The following is a 22,911-nucleotide window of genomic DNA, read 5'->3' as shown; positions in this document are numbered from 1 at the left end:
AAAACACAAGGCCTACATCATAAAACTCAGAAGAGTGTGTATTTTAATATTTCTGTTGTTCTCTGTTCTCCGGTTGTTAGATACTCAGTCTGAATGTCATGCGTTTACGTTAATATAGAAATATTATATTGTCAATGCATTATTCTTTTCTTTTTGTATTAGTGTTAAAAATATTACATTTACAACTAATTATATTGATTTATATCTTCATTTATTATTTAAAAAAAAAAATTACTGGGCGAGGGCGACCATGTAGGCTAACAGCCGTCATTTAGGCATAGGCCTACCCAGCTGATGCAAAGCGTAGGTGAATTTATATCTACACAGAAGAAAGCCCTGTCTAGTGTTTTTCCCAGTACGGCTTGTGTCGAGCCATGTTAGTCTGGTTATTTGATGGGAAAAAAAGATGAAATGTAGTTGCAAAAAACGTGTTAGGAATCACAACGCGAGGACTTTTATTCTGCAGTGCAGAACTGAGGAAGAACTGATGACGGGACAGTTTGATCTTCGGCTGACAAATCAAAGGAAAGGGGCGTTTCATTCCCGCCCACGTGTAAAATTCGAATATTCCAGCTGTTTATACATTTTTCTACCTCAGAACGAAAAACGAAAAATCAAGCTGAATTCTTGTTTTTCGTTTTTTTGGAAAAAATGAAAATCGAAAAAGGAAGTGTTTTCTCGTTTTTCTACTTTCAATATTAAATAAAAAAACGACTGAACGAATGATACACGGATTATTTCAGACTGTCAGTCCAAATCTGATTTTTGTGCACATCCGATTAAAATCCGATAAACAACACACACACAAAAATCACATGAAATCCCATTCAAATTGTATTGAATCTAGGGCTGGGGTAAACGATTATTAATTAAACGATTAGTCGGGCGATTATTTTATCGATTAGTCGACTAATCTAACGACTAATTGGAATTATTTATCCTGTCTGTTATTCGCATATCTCTGTCGAGCCGTTACTCCGATGGATTTCAAACTCGACAGCTGTCTGGGCACGAGTAAGTGCAGTGCCAAGTTTGACGTTGTTTGGATGAGAAATGCAAAAGATATGTTAAATATATTGGTAAAAGAAGCACTTAGAAGGTTGTGGTTTAAAAATAAACATTCTGACATAAACACACTGTCAGCTACAATGTTTACTTCTGAATAATATAGTATAAATGTGATAAATCCTTTTTTTTTTTTTCATGCAATTCCATTGAATCAATATAAAAGTTATTTTTCACATTGAAACTGTTGAAAATACACAACAAAGTAAGTTGATCCACATATGACAGCCTCTGAACTCGGTCAATACTAATCTGGACTAAACATAGGCTACATTCAATCAGCCATCGCTAGAAATACCTTCTGAACGACGGCGACCTTCTTTTTTGACGGCGATCAGCTGTAAAATGGCTTAGGTCCTGCTCGGTTTTCGTTGACTTTGAGTACAAGAATTGAAAGTTTTTTAAAAGATCCCCTGGGGTTAACGTGTCAGCATTCGACAGAAGTTTGACGCTGTCGTGTGAGAACAAGCATCAGTCGGCATTTCTCTTCCTCCCGCGTGCCTCATCTTCTTAATCTCCTCACGTAAATGATTAGATTTCGATGGCTTACGTTTCTTCCCTACGGCAGAATCCACCACAGGTTCATCAATGTATTATTTTTTTTGTTTGTTTGTTGATCAAAAAGTGCAAAGTAGATAAGAAAAACTAGGATGCCGGGTGTCAGAGCGCCACCGTTACTGTTTACAATGCGTGGAATGGTGCGCTGTGATTGGTTGAGCGGATTTGTGGCATTCTGCAGAGAAAGGAGACTGGCGTTTGTCGCGGTTTGGAAAGAAAGGGAGAAAACATGGCAGAATAACACGGCGGGCGGTGTGTGTGTGGCGAGCATAGACAGTAAAAGAAATGGACACAGCGACCCCATTGGAACTCAATTGAGACAAGTGAAGCCCATTTTTAGCGATTTCTTAGCACTTCCTTTCCTGACGCGCAGACTCAAACCGTGCAAAGCGACCACGTGAGCATCCCGTCTGTCTTCTAGTAGCTGTGCCAAGAGAAATCGGAATCATTCCCTTCCGAATCTTGCAGAGACGGAGAGTGTGAGTAGGAGCTGTCCATGAGCTAGGAGCAGGAGCAACTTTTGCTAGGTATTCTGATTAATTATATTGTCATTTTGCCTCCACGTCCCCCCGATTGCCCGCGAGCTTCTCCTCCTGTCCATACGGTAATCTCTCTTCTGTGCGACAGAGAGTCGCGTGGTTATGACGCAATCGTTAGCCTATTTTTACAAAAACTGCTTCTACGGGGCCATAACATAAGCTACAAGGTAATGGAGCCTTATACATTGTCGTGTTTCTTTAGAAATAAATAATGGACAAATGGAGTCTTCAACGCCTCAGATGTAAAGTTATTCGCTGTCAAAGTGACGCCAAAATGAATGGGAGTCAATGGGATGCTAACTGCAGGTGAAGTTCTGCTACAAGATGGCGGCACGCGGCCGACTTCAACTTCCGGTCGAATTCCTTCCCCCCTGGTGGCGAGCTGTACCTCCGGGAATGGTGCAAAAAAATAAATAGATAATAAATAAAGAAGCGTCGACGCAAAAAATATGACGTCGACGCCATCGACGCACCGCTACAGCTCTAATTGAATCCCATTCAAATCATATTTCTGGAAATCCGTTTCAGTCTGACTGCTCTAATAGATTTCGCGTGGTTTATGTGACTTTCTCACAATACATAAAATGTAAACATCAGACGCTATTTTTGGAAACTTTCTGCTGCTGCCTCAGAAGACACAGTAGTCCAGCACAATGGATACATTGTCATGTAAATACGTCAACATCTCTATTGCAAACCACAGTGTGAACGTTGCCCATGTAGCCCGAAATGGATTTGTAGAAATCATATTTCATGTGATTTTTTGTTGTTGTTGTTTTGCCTTTCACACTTATTAAATATGATCAGAGTTCAATCTCATATGGACAAAAATCTGATTTGGACTGACAGTCTGAACGAGGCTTTAAGGGATAGTTAACCCAAATATTAAAATTACTCACACTCAAGTTGTTCCAAACCTGTGTGAATTTCTTCTTTTGAGCAAAAGAATATATTAGAGAATGTTGGTAATCACACAATTGACTGTAGCCATTGACTTCCACTGTATTTTTTTCCTACTATGGAAGTCAGTGGCTGCTGTCTGGTTACCAACGCTCTTCAAATATCTTTTGTGTTCAACAGAAGAAAGAAATTCATACCGGGTTGGAACAACTTGAGGGTGAGTAAATGATGACAGAATTTTCATATTTGAGTAAACTATCTAAGTGTTCAGCATGTATTTCTGCATTCAGAAATCACTCATCAGAGGTAAAAACATTTGTTTTAACCTTCTGTAAATGTGTGTTGTTGTTTTTTCAGAGTTATCGTTTGGAAGTCTCAATTCCCTAATCAGAAAGAGATGCCATTGATCCCTGCTGATAATAGGTTCTCCAGTTTGTAACGGTAGCAATCCGGTCAAATGTGTTTTCAAATACCTTTTGGAAGTGGTTGGAAGTGGACAAGTTCAGAACGTTTTACACCTGTATTTAATGTTGTCCACTTGTGATCCGAATGAACAACACATCTTAATAGCAGGTGTAAACGGGGCCTTTTAAACAGGAATCCTTGAGAAATGAAACACTCATGCTTTGGGTTTTGCTCATTGGAATTGGGGAACTTGTAATGGTTGTATATTGCAAATGACTAGACACGCCCACTGGCGTTGAGCCGCAGTTGATATTGAGTACACCTGTGCGGTGCAATCATGAGTCTGTGTCTAGTGGCGTGATAAAAACCCTGTCGGTTGATTGTTATTCTTCTCTGTGCGGTGTGAAGTAACCGGCTACCCATTTCTAGTTGCTTTGCCTCTCTGGTGAGTTGTTTTCCGTATGTTCCCTTCTCAATCGCAGATCATGGTCTAAATATAGTCTATGTTTGCCATCAGGAATGCGTGGGCGTGAAGTGACGAGCGCAGGGAATATAAAGGTTACTATCTTAAATTCCCCTACGAGGTAAGAAGTGTTATAATTGGTGCCTTATTTTGGGAGGGGGGAAATTAATCAATGTATTTACTATTAGTGTTTTTATTGCAGGTGCGGCCCAAGAGCGCTAGCTGCTGTTTTTTTTATATAGATTTATTTTGTCACTGTTTCATGGTCCTAGTACAACTGACGGCAGCGGATATTGCGGTTTTGAACCGCTGACGATCGAGCTCTTTAACGAGCTGCTCGTAAGAAAGGTGTTGAAATACTGACGTAGCCTATGTTCGATGGGCTATTAAGTTATAGTAAACTGATATGCTGGCAGGGACGGATTGACAATCTGTGCGTTCTGGAAAAGTCCAGAACGGCCGTCCAACCGAGGGCCGTCGGCAAAAAAAAAAAAAAAAAAAAGTCTAATAAAGCAATATGAACAGCCAACAGCAGGGGCACTATATATGATCACGTATATGCTACCTGTAAAAAACAACAACTAAGGAAGAAGAGTCGGCCTATAGCTACTGACAGAAAGTTAGTTTTATAAGGCTGCACTTTTAAATTAGCTTACATTATATTTGAATAGCAGTGGCTCTCCAACGTGGTGCCTGTGAGTTGCCCGCTAAACACATTCTATAAATAGCCCCAACTTGCCGTCGGGGTTCCAGACTTCGAATAAATTGTATAATTTTGCGACCTTTTCAACTAAACTTTTCAATTTGAACTTTTGCCTCTACAAAATTACCCAACTCTCTTTGATTATACGCTGTCATTTGTGTTGCGTAGCCTATGAGAAACATCAAATGGCAAACGCTCAAAAAGCGGAACAAAACTTGTTTGATCTGAGCAGCGCAGAGCATTATCAGCTCGGCCCAAAAAACAGCGATCGCGGACAAAGCAGCTGTGGGCTGATCTCGATCACGCCAACATTAGGCTATTTACACAGAGCTGCGCGATCCACTGAGAAGCATTTAAATTCAGCGCAGAATTCTCTATCTCTATTATAAACCCACAAATGACTATGTGATTTAAGCTTGTAAAAAGCCAGATGAAACAGCGCTGATATTCTCAACATATTGACGCAAAAAAAACTGCCGAAACATTGTTCCGAGAACAAACCAGTTAGAAGACATTTCACACCAAAACTTATGAATTAACTTTAGTAAAACAAACTTTTTTGGCAGAAATGTGCCTGTATTCATATTAAAAATGCTGTTATATTAATATATTCATGTATTAAATGTAGCCTAATGCAGTAATGTTTTGTTTAGAAGTTATGGCAGTTTTTTTTTAATTATTATTTTTTTTAATTATATTCATACTAAATGTTTGGGCTACTGTTTTTGATAACGCATACAATAGGTTTATAGAAAATCAACAAAAAAAATCAATAAATACTTTCATAATTTTTCAGGAATTTTTTTTATTTATTTTTTACGCTTGTGAGTTGTAAGTCTGAACCAGAATATCAAGATATTTTATTATTTCCCATATGATGGTGAAAAGTAAAAAAGCTTCACCATGTTATGTATAATAAATATTGGAGTATAACAAGTAAAAATTCCCTCTAGATTATTTTATCCCTTGAGGTAGCCCTCGCACACAAAAAGGTTGGACCCTGGTATAGTAACTATATGTTTTATAATTACAAGTTTGTGTAATTTGGGGTTACTGTAGCCAGTGACATTTCATTATTTGTATTTTATGGAATTGTACATTTTATGTTTTTATTTGAAGGCTGAGGCTTCATTAATAAACACAACCCCAATTATCATCATTTGTTTTGAGATGTTACTTGCTGTGAATACCTTGTCTGATAGGTTTACAGTATTGTGGCATATAGTATCAGGACATCCTGGCTAGTGTCTGTCGCACACGGCGAATGGCCGGACGATGGGCCTATTTGGGAGAAAGTCCAGGGCTGTTTTTTAGCCCCAGTCCTTCCCTGTATGCTGGTAGCTGGTCCATTTAAAGCAGTGCAAACAATATTAACAGTAGTCTTAATTGAGTAGTGAAATATGATGTTACTGTGACTGAGTGGTGTTATTTTATTTAAATTTTTTTGGTAAATCCATTTGCCAGTTATATCCGCTGGTGGCTAGGACTGTGATATTGAGGCTTAACAGAAGGGGGAGTGTATTTGTTTTCTTGTTGATATTCTCTTTATTTGGTGTGACACTTGTTTTATGTTTGGTTGATTCACTGATTTGCTGTGTTTTTCCCTTCTGTTAAAGTGGTCAAATTGGGGTCTCTTGTTTCTGTCTGTATTAATTGGTAAGCTGTATTTGAGACCTATTTTGATGTTTTTAAGTGAATGATTTTTTTCCCCTGTAATAAACAAATTTGGTATATTTTTGGAAAGTCACGTCTCTGTCTTCAGTGCAATCCGAACCAGCAGGGTCCTTCCTTTTGTTGTAATTCTTCTTGGTTTAATTCTCTTTTTGGGTTATTTGTATTTTATACTTTCCTGGGTAGAGAAGGAGCCTAGGTGGCGTAGTCGGGTATTTTTATTTTTAACCAAAGGTTACACATGCATTTTGTAAATTGTAATATTCTGCCTTTAAGCATTTGAGATGTTGATCAGTTTTGTTACTGCCAAGTTCTGGAGACCTGTGGGGTGTTCAAGGTAAAGATTCACAACTTCACTTTATTTGTCCATTATAGATTATAGTTTGTTTTGTCCATCTCTATTTCTTTCAGTTCTGCTCATGAAGCATGTTTGGCTGTTATATTTGTTCAAAGTGCTTGTTACATCATGTAATTTTTTTTTTGTGTGTGTTTTTTTTTTTTGTATGTGTTAGCATTCTAAAAAATGGTCACTGTGTGATGGAAATGATCGCATACACCTGCATTATCTGCATTCTCAGTCCAGTCTCTACCACCAAATTCCAGGAACATGAACAGGAAATAATGGAAAAAAAAAGTAAGTTTGACCCCAGTTTTAAACATAATCTGTTATGTTTAGGTCTGTTGGTTCATTTGTGTTTTAGTTTGGTTTTGTTCTGTTCCTGTTTCCCCATGTTCCCTGCCATTGTTATTTACCTTGGCTTGGTTGTTAATTTGGTTCGCTGTTTCATTGATTACTAAATGTGTGTTTAAGGATATGTCTACATTAATCCGGATATACACTTTAAAACAGCATTTTCATTTTAAAACGCTCTCCGTCCACACTAGCCTTTTCATATATTTTCCAAAAGTTTCTCATTCACACTGAAGTAATAAACTCTAAAATCACCTGACTGCGCATGCGTGAAACCTCATAAAAGCTCACTGAGATGATATAGACGGAACATACAGTTCTCATGCTATTCTTCTGATAGATTAATTTTATTTTGCAAAATATCTCACCATTCACTGATGTGTCCATGTTGATCTTAGTCACCATTATTTTGCCATAGGTAAGCATTTGTGAGCACAGTTTCTACCATATTTGCAGGACTGTGATATGAAGAGTGTGCAAAGTAACATATCTTTAGCAACAGTGAGAAAGTGAATTGCACATAAAAGGCACAACACCGGTATAAACAAAGGTTCAGTATGTGTCACATGACTAAACATGGGTCATTGTTTTAAAATAACTTTGGTTTTTACAGTCCAGGCAATGTGATAATGACACTTTCAAATTGATCCCCTTGGGAATGCTTTTTCAAAAAGCTTAGTATTAACAGTAATCACAGGACAAAAACACCATCTCAGTGTGGACGGAAGGCCAAAACGGAGAGAAAAAGATCTGTTTCCAACGGAAACGTATTAGTGTGGACATGACCTAAGCCTCAGTTCTTTGTTCAGTGTTGTTTGCGTTTTAGGAGGTTGTTTTGCTAAACTAATTCCAGTGAACTCCTGTGTGTTCATTGTTTGGATTAATTATTAAATACTGTATTTGTTTGCTACTAGTTTTCTGCAACCCATTGTGACAGAACAATGGGAAAAGACTTCTAATTGTTCAATTTTCTCTTTCTTTCTCAGGTTTATCCTGCTTGATGTGGTTTATGAGATCTGTTACCGGAGTAACGTATTCAAAAAGCTGTACATAAAAAAACAAAACAAAAAAACTGTAAAGTTGAGCCTATATAACATCTATTTTCTTAAATTAACTTGATGTTTGTTTGCAATTATTTTTGAGTTTATCAGAAATAACTTTAAGTCAAATCGACTGTTATTTAAAAAGTTTTTTTATGTCATGTATGATGTATTTATAGTGGATGAGGGTGAAGACTAACCAAGAGAAGGTGAATTCCTGGTTAGGACACTAGATGGCACTCTAGTAAAGAATACAGAATTGTATATCTTTTACACCTTGAAGGTGACCCCATATTAAAGCAACTCTATCTCTAAAACTGGGAGTATGCGAGCTAAACAGATGACGACAGCGCTGTGACATCAAAGTCATTAGTAAACATTGCAAGATGGCTATGGATGAACACCAGTTGTTTGAAACGGCTTTGGCCGCTACAATGAACGAGTTAGACTTGGCCTTCTATCTAAAAGAGGAACAGAAGACGGTGCTCAAATCCTTCCTTTGCAAGAAGGCCGTTTTTGCTGTTTTGCCGACCGGATACGGCAAGAGTCTAATCTACCAGTTAGCTCCACTGGTAGCTAGCATATGGGGCTTGTTGTGATTGGTCGTAGTGTTATCCAATTGAGTGCAGTGAGATTTTCAAATGCATGCTTGGTGCCGCCCCTTGAGCTGGGCGATTTCATTAGTCGATGCCAGACCCTTAATCTTTCAGATTTGGGTCTGGATTTCCAGGCTATAGTGTAAGGTAGGGATGGGGAATTGAAGCCTCATAAAGCAATTCATAACCACATACTACTCTTACTATTTCTGTCATAGAAAGATAGTAAAAGTAGTACGAGTAGCATGCAGTTCTGAACTCAGCATGATGGTTTCCCCTGACTGTTCCGGTAAAATATTTAAAGCTTTGAGAGTGAAAATAAAGCAGCTAAAAACTTGTGGAAAAACCTCCGTCAGAACCCTTACGAAAATTAACCATGGTTTTGTAAGAATGGAAATGGGAAGGTTTAAATAAAGTTAGATGGTACGCGAGATATCGCGAGCGTAAGAAACACGCGAAAGAGGGAGGAGTTGTAAAAGAGGAAGAGGAGAGATGATATGGACGGAGAAAGGGACGATGTAATCGGGTGGAACGATGTAGAGTCATAGTTAAGAGAAATGTTGAATTAAACACTGAGTTCTGAGCACAGAAGTCTTGGTCTGACTCCTCTATCAAGTGACTACGACAGATACAGAAAATAGCCAAGAACCCACGCATAATACTCGGTAAGCACGGATTCATCGAGACTCGCAAATCCGAGTATTACACTGGTGGCAGCGCTGGTTGGCTATTTTTATCTTTCTGTTTTCAGTATGGACATTTTCTACTTGACTCTGCACGACGTAAAATAGCCACATTAACCTGCAGGCACGTTAATATTGCCCATAATATTTTACGTGTTATATTTTTCCAAGTTCAGATCTTTTTTTTTTTTTTTTTCTCCTCTCGCCGTTGCTCGCACACACACATTGTCTGATGGTGAGCATGATATTGTGGAGCAGCCGCAACCACATAACGTGATGGCTGGTACAAATTCACATGTGCCTTTCAGAATTGATCTTCCTGCTCCCTTTTCGGGTGATAACGCTGAACCATTCAGCTCCTGGATTCAGAGATTTGAAGTTGCTCTTAATGTCTCTGCCACACCACCAGATAAAGCTAAACTTCTCCCTGCTAAGCTCTCAGGACCTGCGTTTGCATATTGGCAGTCTCTTTCCCCTGCTGTTAAAGCGGACTATGATCTGACTAAGGCCAGTTTAGGTGCTGTTTTTGGACGTGCCACATTTTTGGCCACATTCCAAACATATTTGAATGCTCGTCCCCGCAAGCCTCAGGAGCCTCTCGAAGTTTATGCAGCTGAGCTCACCAGTTTAGTGATGGAAGCTTTCCCTCAGTATGATGTCACGGCTCGAAATTGTGAAATTTTTCGTAGATTTATTACTGGCTTAGATCCTGCACTTCAATTGAAAATACATGAGCATGGAGCAGTGACCTTGGACAATGCTTTAAAAATAGCCAGTCAATGTGAACGTGCACAGTTGGCCATCAGCATAGCCAATCCAACGGCTATCATGCCAGTGACTGTGCATCAGCAGCCTTTATCTGCCACAGCGATGCCAACGCCCATCACAGATCTGTCCTCAGCCATCGCTGACATCCGGATGGACCTGCATACTTTACGCCAGTCTCACGAGCGTCGGACTGACGACCGCCTGGATGTACTCTCACAACAGATCGCCAACCTTCAGCACAAGATGACAGAAACTACACATGCCTGCGCAGCTGTTGACTACAACATAACACCACGGACTCGCCAGCCTGAGTGGGATGACCATCACCATCATCGTCAGGACTGCCGCTGCCCGTCACAGCACCTACAGAGAGAGCGACGACAACAACCTTATGATGACTACAGTTCCTCGCACCGCCGCCGTTCTTCTCACGATCACTCTACATCTGATGAAGACCCCCGTCATCAGAGCCGTCGCAGCTATTCTCCCCCTCCCCTGTGTTGTGAGTCACACACCCCATATCATTCACATCCCGATCAACATAGCCCCCATAGACACAATTATACACACCCTAGACCAGGCCGCTCCCCCTCAAGAGAACCCCGATCCCATTTGGTCTATGATGACAGACCACACGCCACTCGCTCACCCTCACCAAACTCACATTACAGGCATTCTACTTATCGCACCCATCGCTCACCATCACCAGCTCCGTGTTACAAACAGTCACCGCACTCTCATACATCCCCTACCCGCCATGTACATTTCTCTCCAGTCAAAAGAGATACTGCCCCTCCTTCGCCACATCAGGGAAATGAGTAGAAGCTGTCATTGGGGACCAAATGTCAGCTCCAGCACACTCGATGGTCCACTCTGATAATATGCACTATACATCCACCCCACCTACACCATTCATTCAAGTTAAGCTGGCTGGCACCGAAATCTACGCTCTAGTCCAGGGCTCTAGAGAGCGACCAATTTGTAAGGGTGCGACTAAAATTTTTCCTAGGTCGCACCGGTGCACCTAACGTCCTCGCATCCACTGCCTCTCCACGAACTAAGTGTTTGTTCTCCTTTGACGGAACTCACACTCTTCTCTCACGCTTAATGAGTGATGACGGAGGACAGAATTAAACATTCAAACGTAGCCTGATTACACTTAAGGTCTGTGATATTAGTCTGATTTTATTTTAGATTTCGGCTTCCAAAGATTATAAAAAATAATATATTGAGGTAAAACCATTCAAAACTATAGCCGCATTCTATCTAGTGCAACTTCCCTTCGCAGCATTACACTGTCATTTCTCCCTAAAACTCAAACCTAACGACAGAATCAGCATGATCGGTGATTGTTGTAAAATGCAGTCTAGCTACTGTTGCTAACTTGCGAGACGCGTTAAATAATTAAAAGAGCTATTAAAAGCACAAAATCTGCGCAAGAGATGTTGTTCGCAAGGCGGCACGCGCTCCGAAACCGAAACCAAGACAAGCAAATTATAGCCTACTTTGGGTTTAATGTGCGTGTCTAAACGATCAAATGTACACAAAAGTATGTCAAAATGACCGGCTTGGAGATTCACTAAAAACAGTTTGTCTTAAATGGACGTAGTTATGGAAATAGTTGGGAGAATATGGTGCATCAGATCAATAGCAGATCTGCACTCGGTCTTAAAGGGGCCGCAGTCTAATAAACATGCGGACAATTGCGCCATTACTGCGAATCAAACAACAAGAGAAAAATCACTACAAAGCTCTTGAAAGAATAACTTCAGCTTTATTAAGCATTAATCTATTTATGAAAAATTATGCAGTGTTATTTTACATTGTTTACTTTATTAGATTTCTTTTTAGACTAATATATATATATATATATATATATATATATATATATATATATATATATATATATATATATATATATATATATATATATATATATAAACAAAAAGAACCGATAAGAATACAGTTAAAGTACCGGATCGATAAGCAGTATCGGTAAGAGTAGGAATACCGTTAAAACCCTTTACTCCCCGGTCAATGCTCCGACAACAGCCCAGACATGAAGCTACTTCAGCCACCATTCTCCCCAGTCCCTGGTAAGATGCCAAGCCCTGGTCCTTCGTCGGAGATGGCATCCGACTCAGAGACGGAGGTAGAGCCTATACCGCGCCTGAGCTAGAGACTCAAAATAGTTAGTTTGGCAGCTCAGTGAAGCACTTTAAAATTATTTATTTTTTATTTTTTTTATTTACCTACACCTACACCTTATTCTTGTTTAAAATCATTTACATAATATGAATGTATATAGAGCGTGATAAAAAGGTGACCTTGAAATTGTGGCGTTAAAGGTGACGCGAGCCGAGAAAAATTTTCAGTGCACCCAAATTTTGTGCTGGTGCACCTAAATAAAAAAGTTAGGTGCACCAGTGCAACCAAGGCAAAAAGTTAGTCTGGAGCCCTGTAGTCGATACCGGTTCGGGTTTATCCCTCATTACCGACGACTGTCGTAGATCGATCCCAGCCTTGGCATCTCAACCTATTAATAAGTCATTCGTGTTGGCCTCCTCAGTCACAGGACAACCATTAGACATACTGGGCTCTGTAACAGCCCTTCTGCATATTGGGGATGCCACAGTTTCTCACATTTTTCACATAACACGAACAGCAACCCATCCAGTGCTTATCGGATGGGATTTCATGGTCAAACACGCAGTTACGGTCGATATACCACACAAACAGCTACGATTGTATGACACTACGGTATTTCTCTCACCGCCACAGTCATTCATTCCAGTACAGGGCACAGCGATCACTATCGCACAGGTAACTGTGCCGCCAATGTCAGAAATGACGGTCTCAGTTTCAATTAAAGACGTGCTGTCGCAAACCCCTTCACAGACTCATATGTGGGTATTGTAGAGCCTCAGCCTCCCAGGCTGTGTCTTTAGGCATCGCGCGCACTCTAACGTCGATTCAAAACGGTAGAGGCATCGTTAGAGTCGTTAATCCGACCAGCCAACCGGTTATTTTAGAGGCGGGATGCCCCGTGGGCCAGTTTTTCTCCATAACGGGAAAAACACAGGATGAATACGTACTAGTTTCATCTGTATCTACCTCCACTGACAAAACACGCACTGTTCAGGACACGCTTTTAGCAGACACCTGCTTAGATGCAGACCAGCAGTCGTTACTTAAGGAGTTGCTGACAGAATTTGCAGACATTTTTAGTTCACATCCACACGATTACGGACGGACCGATTTAGTCACACACACCATTAACACAGGAGACGCGGCACCAATCAAACTACGCCCATATCGCACATCACCAGTGACGCAGAATATTCTACAAGAAGAGGTGTCTAGGCTTTTGGAGCGTGACATCATTGAGGAGTCACAGAGCCCATGGTCAGCCCCGGTTGTACTCGTTCGAAAGAAAGACGGTACATACCGGTTCTGTGTGGACTACAGACGACTTAATGCAGTCACAATCAAGGACTCACACCCTCTTCCTCGGGTCGACGACACTCTAGATAGGCTGTCTGGGGCACAAATGTTTAGCACGATTGATTTGACTGCGGGTTATTGGCAAATACCCCTTAACCCGGCAGACAAAGAAAAAACTGCGTTCTCAACGGGAGCAGGGCTTTATCAATTCCGTATGATGCCCATGGGTATATCAAACGCGCCGCCTAGCTTCCAGCGCTTAATGGAGTTGGTGCTCCATGGTCTTCATTGGAGCATTTGCTTGATCTATTTAGACGACATAATCGTTTACAGTGCAGACTTCGCACAACATTTGAAACATTTGCGCGACGTCTTTGGACGCTTCCGTTCAGCTGGACTTAAACTCAAGCCGTCTAAATGCCATCTGGCATGCTCCTCGGTTACATTTTTGGGCCATCGTGTCTCCAGCGCCGGAGTTGAGCCTGACACATCAAACATTGAGAAAGTTAAAACGTGGCCAATTCCAACATCCGCCACGCAGGTCAGGGCTTTCTTAGGCTTATGTTCGTATTACCGCAGGTTTATAAAAAACTTCGCTCATACAGCAGAGCCCTTACACCGGTTAACACACAAGGGTGTTGCGTTCACTTGGTCACTTCAGGCGGATGAATCATTTCGTGTCTTAAAGGAAGCATTGACATCGCCGCCTATTATGGCATTTCCGAACCTTTCGATACCCTTCCTTCTTTACACAGACGCGTCCCTGTATTCAGTCGGCTCTGTCCTCTCACAGCAGGTGGATGGCAAGGAGCATGTTATTCCATACGCCAGCCATGTGCTGTCTGTGTCGGAAAGGAAATGGTCCACTTTCGATCGAGAACTATTCGCCATTGTGTGGTCAGTGCGCCATTTCCGCCACTACCTTGCATGCCACCCATTTACTATCATCACGGACCACAAGCCATTGCTCGGACTAAAAAAGCTCCCTTTGGACCACGATCCAACGGGTAGACGTGCACGTTGGGCAGTCGAATTAGACCTTTATGATTGGTGTGTGCGCCACCGCGAAGGTGCCAAACACTTGAATGCAGACGCTATGTCTCGACGGCCACAGGGTGAGGTTGTTCAACAAGATAATGGCAATGAACGGGAGCCACACAGACCACATTGTTCGATCCTCAGTCAAACCCTGCGTCGACACCTCTGCAAACACCAAAAATGGATGTTAATTCTCTCGTAGGCACTCCCGTTCCAAATTATGTCACAGCGAACCTAATTCAAATTCAAAGTGACTGGAAAGTAGCAGAACAACAACGGTCTGACCCTGATTTGGCCGCTGTCCTCTCATGGGTAGAAACGGGTCATAAGCCCCCTTTGTGGAGGCTCCGGAACGCATCACCGTACGTTTGGAAATTGTGGTCACAATTTAGTCGGTTAACTATACATGACAATGTCTTGTGTAGACTGTCGCGCGAATTTCCTGCAGACGATGTCCTCCAAATTGTCATTCCGACGTCCTTGGTTCCAGACATACTTACCCATGTGCACGGCGATCCTTCAGTTGGCCACTACGGACATGCTAAAACCTTGAATAGGGCTAGGCGGCTCTTTTATTGGCCCTACATGTCTGCAGACATATCTAAACATTGTTCTCGATGCGCGGCCTGTCAGTCCCGACGTTCGCCTGTGCCCCGACCACAAGCTCCACTCATTTCCATTTCTCCAGACCGACCATTCGAAATTGTCGCCGTGGACATAACCGAGCTGCCTTTGTCGACTAAAGGCAACCGTTACGTTTTAGTGATGATGGACCTGTACACTAAATTTGTAAATCTGTATCCTTTGAAGGATCAGACAGCTATCTCTGTGGCAGGTTGCATTTTTGATCATTATATACCGCAACATGGGGTTCCGGATGCCTTGCACTCCGACCAAGGCAGACAAATCGAATCTGACCTCATTCAAAATCTCTGTAAGTTATTGGGCATTAAAAAGCTTCGCACATCTCCCTACCACGCCCAATGTGACGGCGCTGTGGAGCGCTTCAATCGCACCTTAAAAGATGAGCTTGCCAAATATCTCTTTGAGTCTGGTAGGGAATGAGACGAACACCTCCCACATGTCGCATTAGCTTACAACACCATCAATCATTCCAGTACCGGGTTCACGCCATTCTTTTTAGCGCATGGACGCGAGGCCCGCGTTCCCTTAGACGTGCTATTTCAGGACAGCACCTCTGTCACTTCAGCCACATCGGGCACGCCCGCAGCGTTTGCTAATTCACTACGACACAGATTATCCTCTGCTTATCGGTCAGCAACTGCCTACCGGGACAAAGTGCAAGGGCAACAACGACATTACTATGATCGTCATGTGAAGTACACTCCATACAAGGCGGGCGACTTGGTACTCATTGATGACCCAGCCAACAAGCATAATAAACTACGGCCTCGCTGGGTGGGTCCTTATGAGGTTTTACATTCAATAGCACCTCTTGGTAGTCTTACCCCCGTGGATTTTGCTATTCGTGATACTTCCAAACCACACGCCAAGACCAAAGTCATTTACTATAACCGCATGAAGCCATACATCACTGAGCACTCACAAACACCCACACCCCTCTCACTTCAGTTAACCGCCAAACCAAACACTCTGAACACATTATCAGGTCTCCTTCCACCTCATGTTACGCCAATAGCCCCAGGACCTCCCGCTGGACCCCCCAGGCCACGTTTGCCGCCAGCACACCAACCTTTGCCGCAGTACGGCCCCTTACCTGATGTTTCAAAGGACAATGCTAGAGACATTTGCCCCGCACCTTCCTTGGTACAGCCCCCCCAAATGCCACCTTCGATGGTAGTGGGAGTACCTGCTGGTTCCCCAGTGTCCCCTGTCACACAGTCCTCCACTCCACACGAACGTCCAAGGTTGCGTCGAATGCCGGCTTACTTGAAAGACTTTCAGTTGTACTAAATAGTGTACTTTGAGGTTCTGATGTGACTTGGTTCTATCTTTATACAGTAGGCATAGTGTAATGAGTATTTTGTTTACTTTATTTTTATTTTATTTTATTTTATTTTGATACCACTGTAAGTTGGTTAACAGTATGATGAGTTCATTGTTCTCATGGCCTTACAGTAGTGCAAAAAATATATATAATGTGTACGTTTCATGACATGCACTGTTATCACATGTTCTCTTATGGGGTTTTGTGTCGACATACATAGAAATGAGGACATTTCTTATAGGAAGGGGAGTATTATGTAAGAATGGAAATGGGAAGGTTTAAATAAAGTTAGATGGTACGCGAGATATCGCGAGCGTAAGAAACACGCGAAAGAGGGAGGAGTTGTAAAAGAGGAAGAGGAGAGATGATATGGATGGAGAAAGGGACGATGTAATCGGGTGGAACGATGTAGAGTCATTGTTAAGAGAAATGTTGAAATAAACACTGAGTTCTGAGCACAGAAGTCTTGGTCTGACTCCTCTATCAAGTGACTACGACAGATACAGAAAATAGCCAAGAACCCACGCATAATACTCGGTAAGCACGGATTCATCGAGACTCGCAAATCCGAGTATTACAGTTTTGACAACAAATAAAACAAAAAACATGATTATAATAGCCATGGTAACCACAAATGGTAACCTGTTGTATGTATTCTTCATATTACTTGTATGACTCGTCAAGGTCTGGTTCAAACTTCTACGCAAAGTGAATCGCCCACTTGATTAGACTTCAGCTGCGTCCGAAAACTTAGCCTCGCTGCCTTATCAGGCAATGACTTTGCAGGCAACGTCTGCACACAAAGGCACCTCACAAAACTGATTTCGGAAAGACTTCTGAGGCAGCGTAACGGTTTAATGATCAGAAAAATAAAGCGAGCTTTGGAGAAAACTAAGATAATATTTAATGACTACAATAGTAATTTCTTGCTAGAAATCATAATTGAAAAGTTAACGTTGATCAAAAATTTACATTTACACACAAACTGACGACCAGCCACAACTTTCACATTTTTTCTTGCTCAACTGTCACAGAATGGAAAGCACAGGATTGTGGGATATGAGAGGCAGTGAAGGATACATCTATGCTGCCTTCAAAAATCAGTCAAATGAAGGTCTCTCAGACTGAAAGTGAAACTAACATTGGATTCTGACGTGCCTTGAAATGCGTCCTCCTAAGGCAGCATTTATCAGTTCTCAGACGCAGCCTATATGTTTTTCGTCGATCATGACTCTGTGTCTGTGAAACCTATCTCAAGGTCGGCTCTTCTGACCAGTAAACAACCACCAGTGACACCCAAGTAACCACACACTAAACCACTAACACCTTAGCATATTTGCACACCTTGTATACAACCATTTCAGTCAGGACCACTTTGAGAATTAAATGTATTGACAATCTTTGGATTTGGGCTTGAGAAACATCCTTGAGACACAAATCCCCCAAGCATTTTAATAACCAAATGTTTCTTAGCATATGTTTACAGAAGAAGATACAATGATTACGTACATAGAGGTTCTACACAGAATCCACTGCTCTATTATGAAGATGCTAGGAGGTGAAGGGGTGGAGGTGGGTGTAAATGTCTGTGCAACAGACTGCGGATAATTTGTTGAACGAGCTTAAATACTATAGTTGATTGGAGTAGGTGGAGTAACAAATCAGCTGAGCGTCAGCTGATATTGTTTAGCGATCAGTGGTCTACCTGAACTACGCTTGAATTCCATTTGATCGCTCAAGCTCTATTTTGCATCACGAGTGTGCTCATTGCAGGTCAAGGCAGGAGAAATGCCTTTGAGCCTATGACGGAAGCAGCTGCTTGTAAATCACTGGATTAGTTTGAGGGTACAAATAGGTAGTCACCCAACCAAAAGAGTGTTACAAGACAATTGGGAAAAGGGAAAGGGACATTTCTTTAGTTTTGGTTGGACAGGAGATGGTGTAGCACGTGACTTGGGAGTATATTTACATTTACATTTAGTCATTTAGCAGACGCCTTTGTCCAAAGCGACTTACAAATTAAGTCGCTTACAAATGAAGTATATGGAAATTAGTTTTGTAAAACTGTGGTATGGCCCAGTATTCATATGTGGAAGTTTGACACTTAAAAGTAAACAAAGTAGTAAACAATCAAGTTGATGTGGTGAGTGAATTTTATAGACATGTAAACCAAAAATACATTCATTTTCCATTAAGTTTTTACAGATGGATCTAAAGACCCGATAACAGGAGTTACAGGTGCTGCAGTTGTAGTTCCCAGCCAGAAGAGTGAGATGAGCAGGAGAACATCAGATCATGTTAAGTGTATATGCTGTTGAGCTGTTTGCCATTTTGATGGCATTAGAATGGATAGAATGCTCTAAGTTAAACAAAACTTTAATTTGCAGCGACTCTGTCTTTGTACTGCAGAGTCTCAAGACCGGTAATCATCAGGAGGTTTTTTATGATTTTATGTCTAATGAAAGGGGTGGATTGTAATCCACTGCTGCTTCAATGTATAGGTAATGAGTGATTATAATCAAGGTATAAATCAATATTTTTGCTTCTAAATATCAAATGAGTCGGAGATTTGGAGAGTTACCAGTGTGATTACTGAAATATTCTTTTCATGTATCCTTTAATGTCAGTATTTGATATCTGAATGCAGTAACAGTGCTTGCTTATTTATCCTGACTTCCAGAATGAAATGGGGACTTGTTTTGTGTTTGAGAAAGGTCTTCAACATGTTAAAACATATAGGGGTCATTGAAGCTGATAGTTTAAGGGACCATTTCCTTGTTAAAGCCTTACTTTCCAGTTAGACTGAAGTGTAGCGCTGCTTGAGAGAAAGAATGCATTATCTTGATGTTTTGAGACGACTCTCCTGTTTATAGTTAGAGCCTGGCCAAATCCAACCTTGGAAAAGCTGTGTGTCGGTGTGTTACAGGTTAAGGAACCACTGGCATTATTGGAGATTGACTGAGTTGTTGTTCGAGACATGCTGGCGCCCAGCAACCCAAATCTGCGACCTGGAAGGTCACGACGTGCCTAACTTCAGGGTCCGAGTGTCAGCGGCATAATCTATGGAGATATGTTTCAGTCTATCTGTATATGTGTGGAAAATTACTATGTTTATCTATTTCTTAGCCAATGAGAATCATTCAACCTGAAGCAAGGACGTAGCTTAGACCTTGGTGAAGGGTATAACTGATGTGATCTTTGTAACTGTAAGCGGGGTGGCCTACGAACTCCTGTGTGAGTCTTGAAGCTGACTTCTGCTGATGAAACTGCAAACTATCTTGAGTAAAACTTTTCTTCTATTTTTTATAATTCTGACTCTGTGTCTTCATTCAAACATCTGGTCTTTGGGTCCTAAACTGTTAACCCCTAACACTATCTATTCAAAAATAAAGAATAAAGGTGATGAGGTAATATTTATGTGGGTCCCAGCACATATGGGTATTATAGGAAATGAAAAGGTAGACAACTTAGCTAAGAAAGCACTGCAAAAAGAGAGTATAGAAGCAGTCATCAGCCTTTCAAGATCAGAAGGAAAGATAGTGTGGGGGAAAATATACTAAAGAATGGCAGCAAAGGTGGGACCAAGAATTAAAAGGAAGACATTTTTACTCAATTAAAAAAAGAGTCGGCACTGTGGAAAACAAGAGAGGAAACTTGTAACCAGACTAAGAATAGGGCATAATAAATTAAATAGCACTCTTCATATAATGGGGAAACATCCAACTGGGTTTTGTGATCAGTGCCAAATACCTGAGACTGTAGAACATGTGCTTATTAATTGTTCAAAATATGAATTACAGAGGATAGATATGAAAAAATAGGACTAATAGGAAATGGAGTAAAGAGTATAACGGACTGCAGTAGGAATGAACAAGGAATTAAATATTTGATTTGCTTTCTGACTAAAACGGGACTAATGACAAGAATATGATGAATGAAGTATATGGGAAATAACTAGAACCAAAAGATGGCAGTAATGCAACGTCAAGGATGCAAGCTGCCGTTAACAACCGAAGAAGAAGAAGAAGAAGCTCTATTTTGTTGCAGCATTTTGGAGATGTGTGACATTTCACTTCAACAAACACCTCTACAGATTGGTGACTTCTTGTAGGTGGCATACTTTATGCAACCATGTAAGGGGTGTCATCGATTTGTCATCAAAGTTTTTATCATTGGGTGTTAGTATCTGTTGGAAGGAGTTTTAGGAGTGACCAGTTATGACTTCGATGTCATGCTACAAGCGGATAATCAGATCTAAAAATATAGATAAATTAATTAAAATAAAATAAATATTGGAGCATTTTCCATATTTCACATTCACACAGTAACATCTCTCTTTAGTTTGAGATTTTTTTATGTAGGATTTAGTATTTTGTAGTAAAGCTGTTTTGTCTAAAGCAAGTCAAACAGTTTCATGTGAGCAGTAATGGAAAAAAAAACAACCTTTAACCACACGCTATTGACACCTCATACACACTCTCACACGACATTAACACAAACACATAGCAGTTACAAGCTCATGCATAACCTGTTTTTCCAATAGATCAAACCACATTTCTGTACAGATGTGAATACATGAGACCACAGCAGTCTCCACTCCTCATGGTGATTTTTTTTGCATCTACATTTTGCACTTTAAAAAAAAGAGAGAGAGAGAGATTTACACACATGGTCTCTTTAAGACCAAAAAAAAAAAAAATTAAGAGTCAAACGTGAAACAATGTGCCATATGATTTAGATAATTTGTTATCTAAAAAATTGCTGTGAAAAAGTTTTTAGGAGTCCATCTTAAAGTAGCACACTTTAAGAATGATCCTAATGCATGTTTGCTTTGATTTCCTGGTGAAACGTGTAGTGGGTTGTCAGTTTGGTCATCATCGTATGGCAATAGGTGCATACTCAACGTGGTCTTCCTCTTTAACGTTCTGTAAAATAATACATAACAAGAGATGATAATACTAAAAAAAAAACCATCAGAAGTGTGAGCCTTACAGCAGACAGAGAGACATCTTAGACAGATTCTTTTGTTGTGACATAGTATGTGACTTTCTGACTTCAATGATTCACAAATATATTGAAGTAAATCCAAATTGGACACTAAAAATCTGATCTGATATGAGATTTTGCTGTAACAAGATCCAATCTATCAGATATGCAAAAAAAAAAAAAAAAAAAAAAAAAACCTTGGTCAATGTAAATGCAGTTATGGTGTTATAAAGTAGGTTTGACTGATTTTAAAAATGCATTTTCTCATGGACTGTCGTGCAAATGCATCTGTCATGTGCATCATCGTTGCATCATTTCCTGAAGGTTTCAGTTTCCTGTTAGACTGTTTAAGATTAAAATCTATATATATTTGTAATATCATGCACTCTTTCAATGCTTCTCAGTTGCTTTAAAAATGTATTTAAAAAATAAATTTAAAAAATCAAATTTTTTACTCAAAGCAGATTTTTTGAGTGTTTCTAGCATTGAATAATGATCTTGCTGGAGTGCCCTTGATAGCCACCAGAGGACACTCTACCCCGGACTACATTACCTATAACCCACTTTATTATTATTATTATTCCTGTAGGCTCCTTATGGAGCATAGGGCTGCAACAACACCATGCCAACGCACTCTGTTCTGGGCTGTTTTCTTCAGCTGAGTCCATGTCATTCCGGCATCCTTCACTTCGCTCTCGACTGACCTTCTCCACGTCTGTTTGGGCCGTCCCACTTTCCTTTTTCCTTGTGGGTTCCAGTCTAGTGCTTGCCTTGTGACGTTGTCGATTGGTTTGCGAAGTGTGTGACCTATCCACCCCCATTTTCTTTTCTTGATGTCCTTGCCGACTGGGTTCTGGTTGGTTCTGCTCCATAGGTCTGTATTGGAAATCTTCTCAGGCCACCTGATGTTGAGAATGTGGCGCAAGCACTTATTGACAAATGTCTGTATCTTGTTAGTGATGGTGTTGGTAACCCGCCATGTTTCGGACCCATAGAGGAGGACTGCTTTCACGTTGGTGTTAAAGATGCGGACTTTGTTGCGCTGGGATAATGCCTTGGAGTTCCAGATGGGCCGCAGGATGTTGAACGCTACCCTTGCTTTGCTAATCCGGCTCTTAACATCATCATCTGCGCCGCCATCAATGTTGACCACGCTTCCTAAATACACAAAGCGGTCGGTCTCCACCAGGTCTTCTCCCTGTAGCTGCAGTGGCTGATGTAGTCGGTTGTTCATCCGCATCACCACTGTTTTCTTGATGTTGATTTTCAGGCCGGTCTTCTCTGCCTCCTCCGCTAGCCGCGTTAGCTTTGACTGTGCAAGCTGCTGTTTGTGGGACAGGAGGCTGACGTCGTCCGCAAAATCCAGGTCCTCTAGATGTTTGGTAAAGGTCC

At 41.0% G+C, this 22,911-nt stretch overlaps 1 protein-coding gene across 2 annotated transcripts in view; it reads left to right on the top strand.

The window, feature by feature from the left end:
• The window catches only part of LOC311295205 (cell adhesion molecule CEACAM3-like), a 53,011-nt gene extending 44,663 nt beyond the window's left edge, over nucleotides 1-8,348 (top strand). For both annotated transcript variants that reach the window (XM_084416442.1, XM_084416443.1), the window contains 2 exons: nucleotides 3,420-6,938; nucleotides 7,982-8,348. In XM_084416442.1, coding sequence (XP_084272568.1) covers nucleotides 3,420-3,449 — 30 coding nt within the window. In that variant the 3' untranslated portion in view covers nucleotides 3,450-6,938; nucleotides 7,982-8,348. The remainder of the gene's footprint in view (nucleotides 1-3,419; nucleotides 6,939-7,981) is intronic.
• Nucleotides 8,349-22,911: the final 14,563 nt, after the last annotated feature.

This window comes from Rutilus rutilus, assembly GCF_951802725.1.
Source record: "Rutilus rutilus genome assembly, chromosome: 8".
NCBI lineage: Eukaryota > Metazoa > Chordata > Actinopteri > Cypriniformes > Leuciscidae > Rutilus > Rutilus rutilus.
The sequence above is the reverse complement of the archived record's forward strand: the minus strand, read 5'-3'. Positions and strand labels throughout refer to the sequence as shown.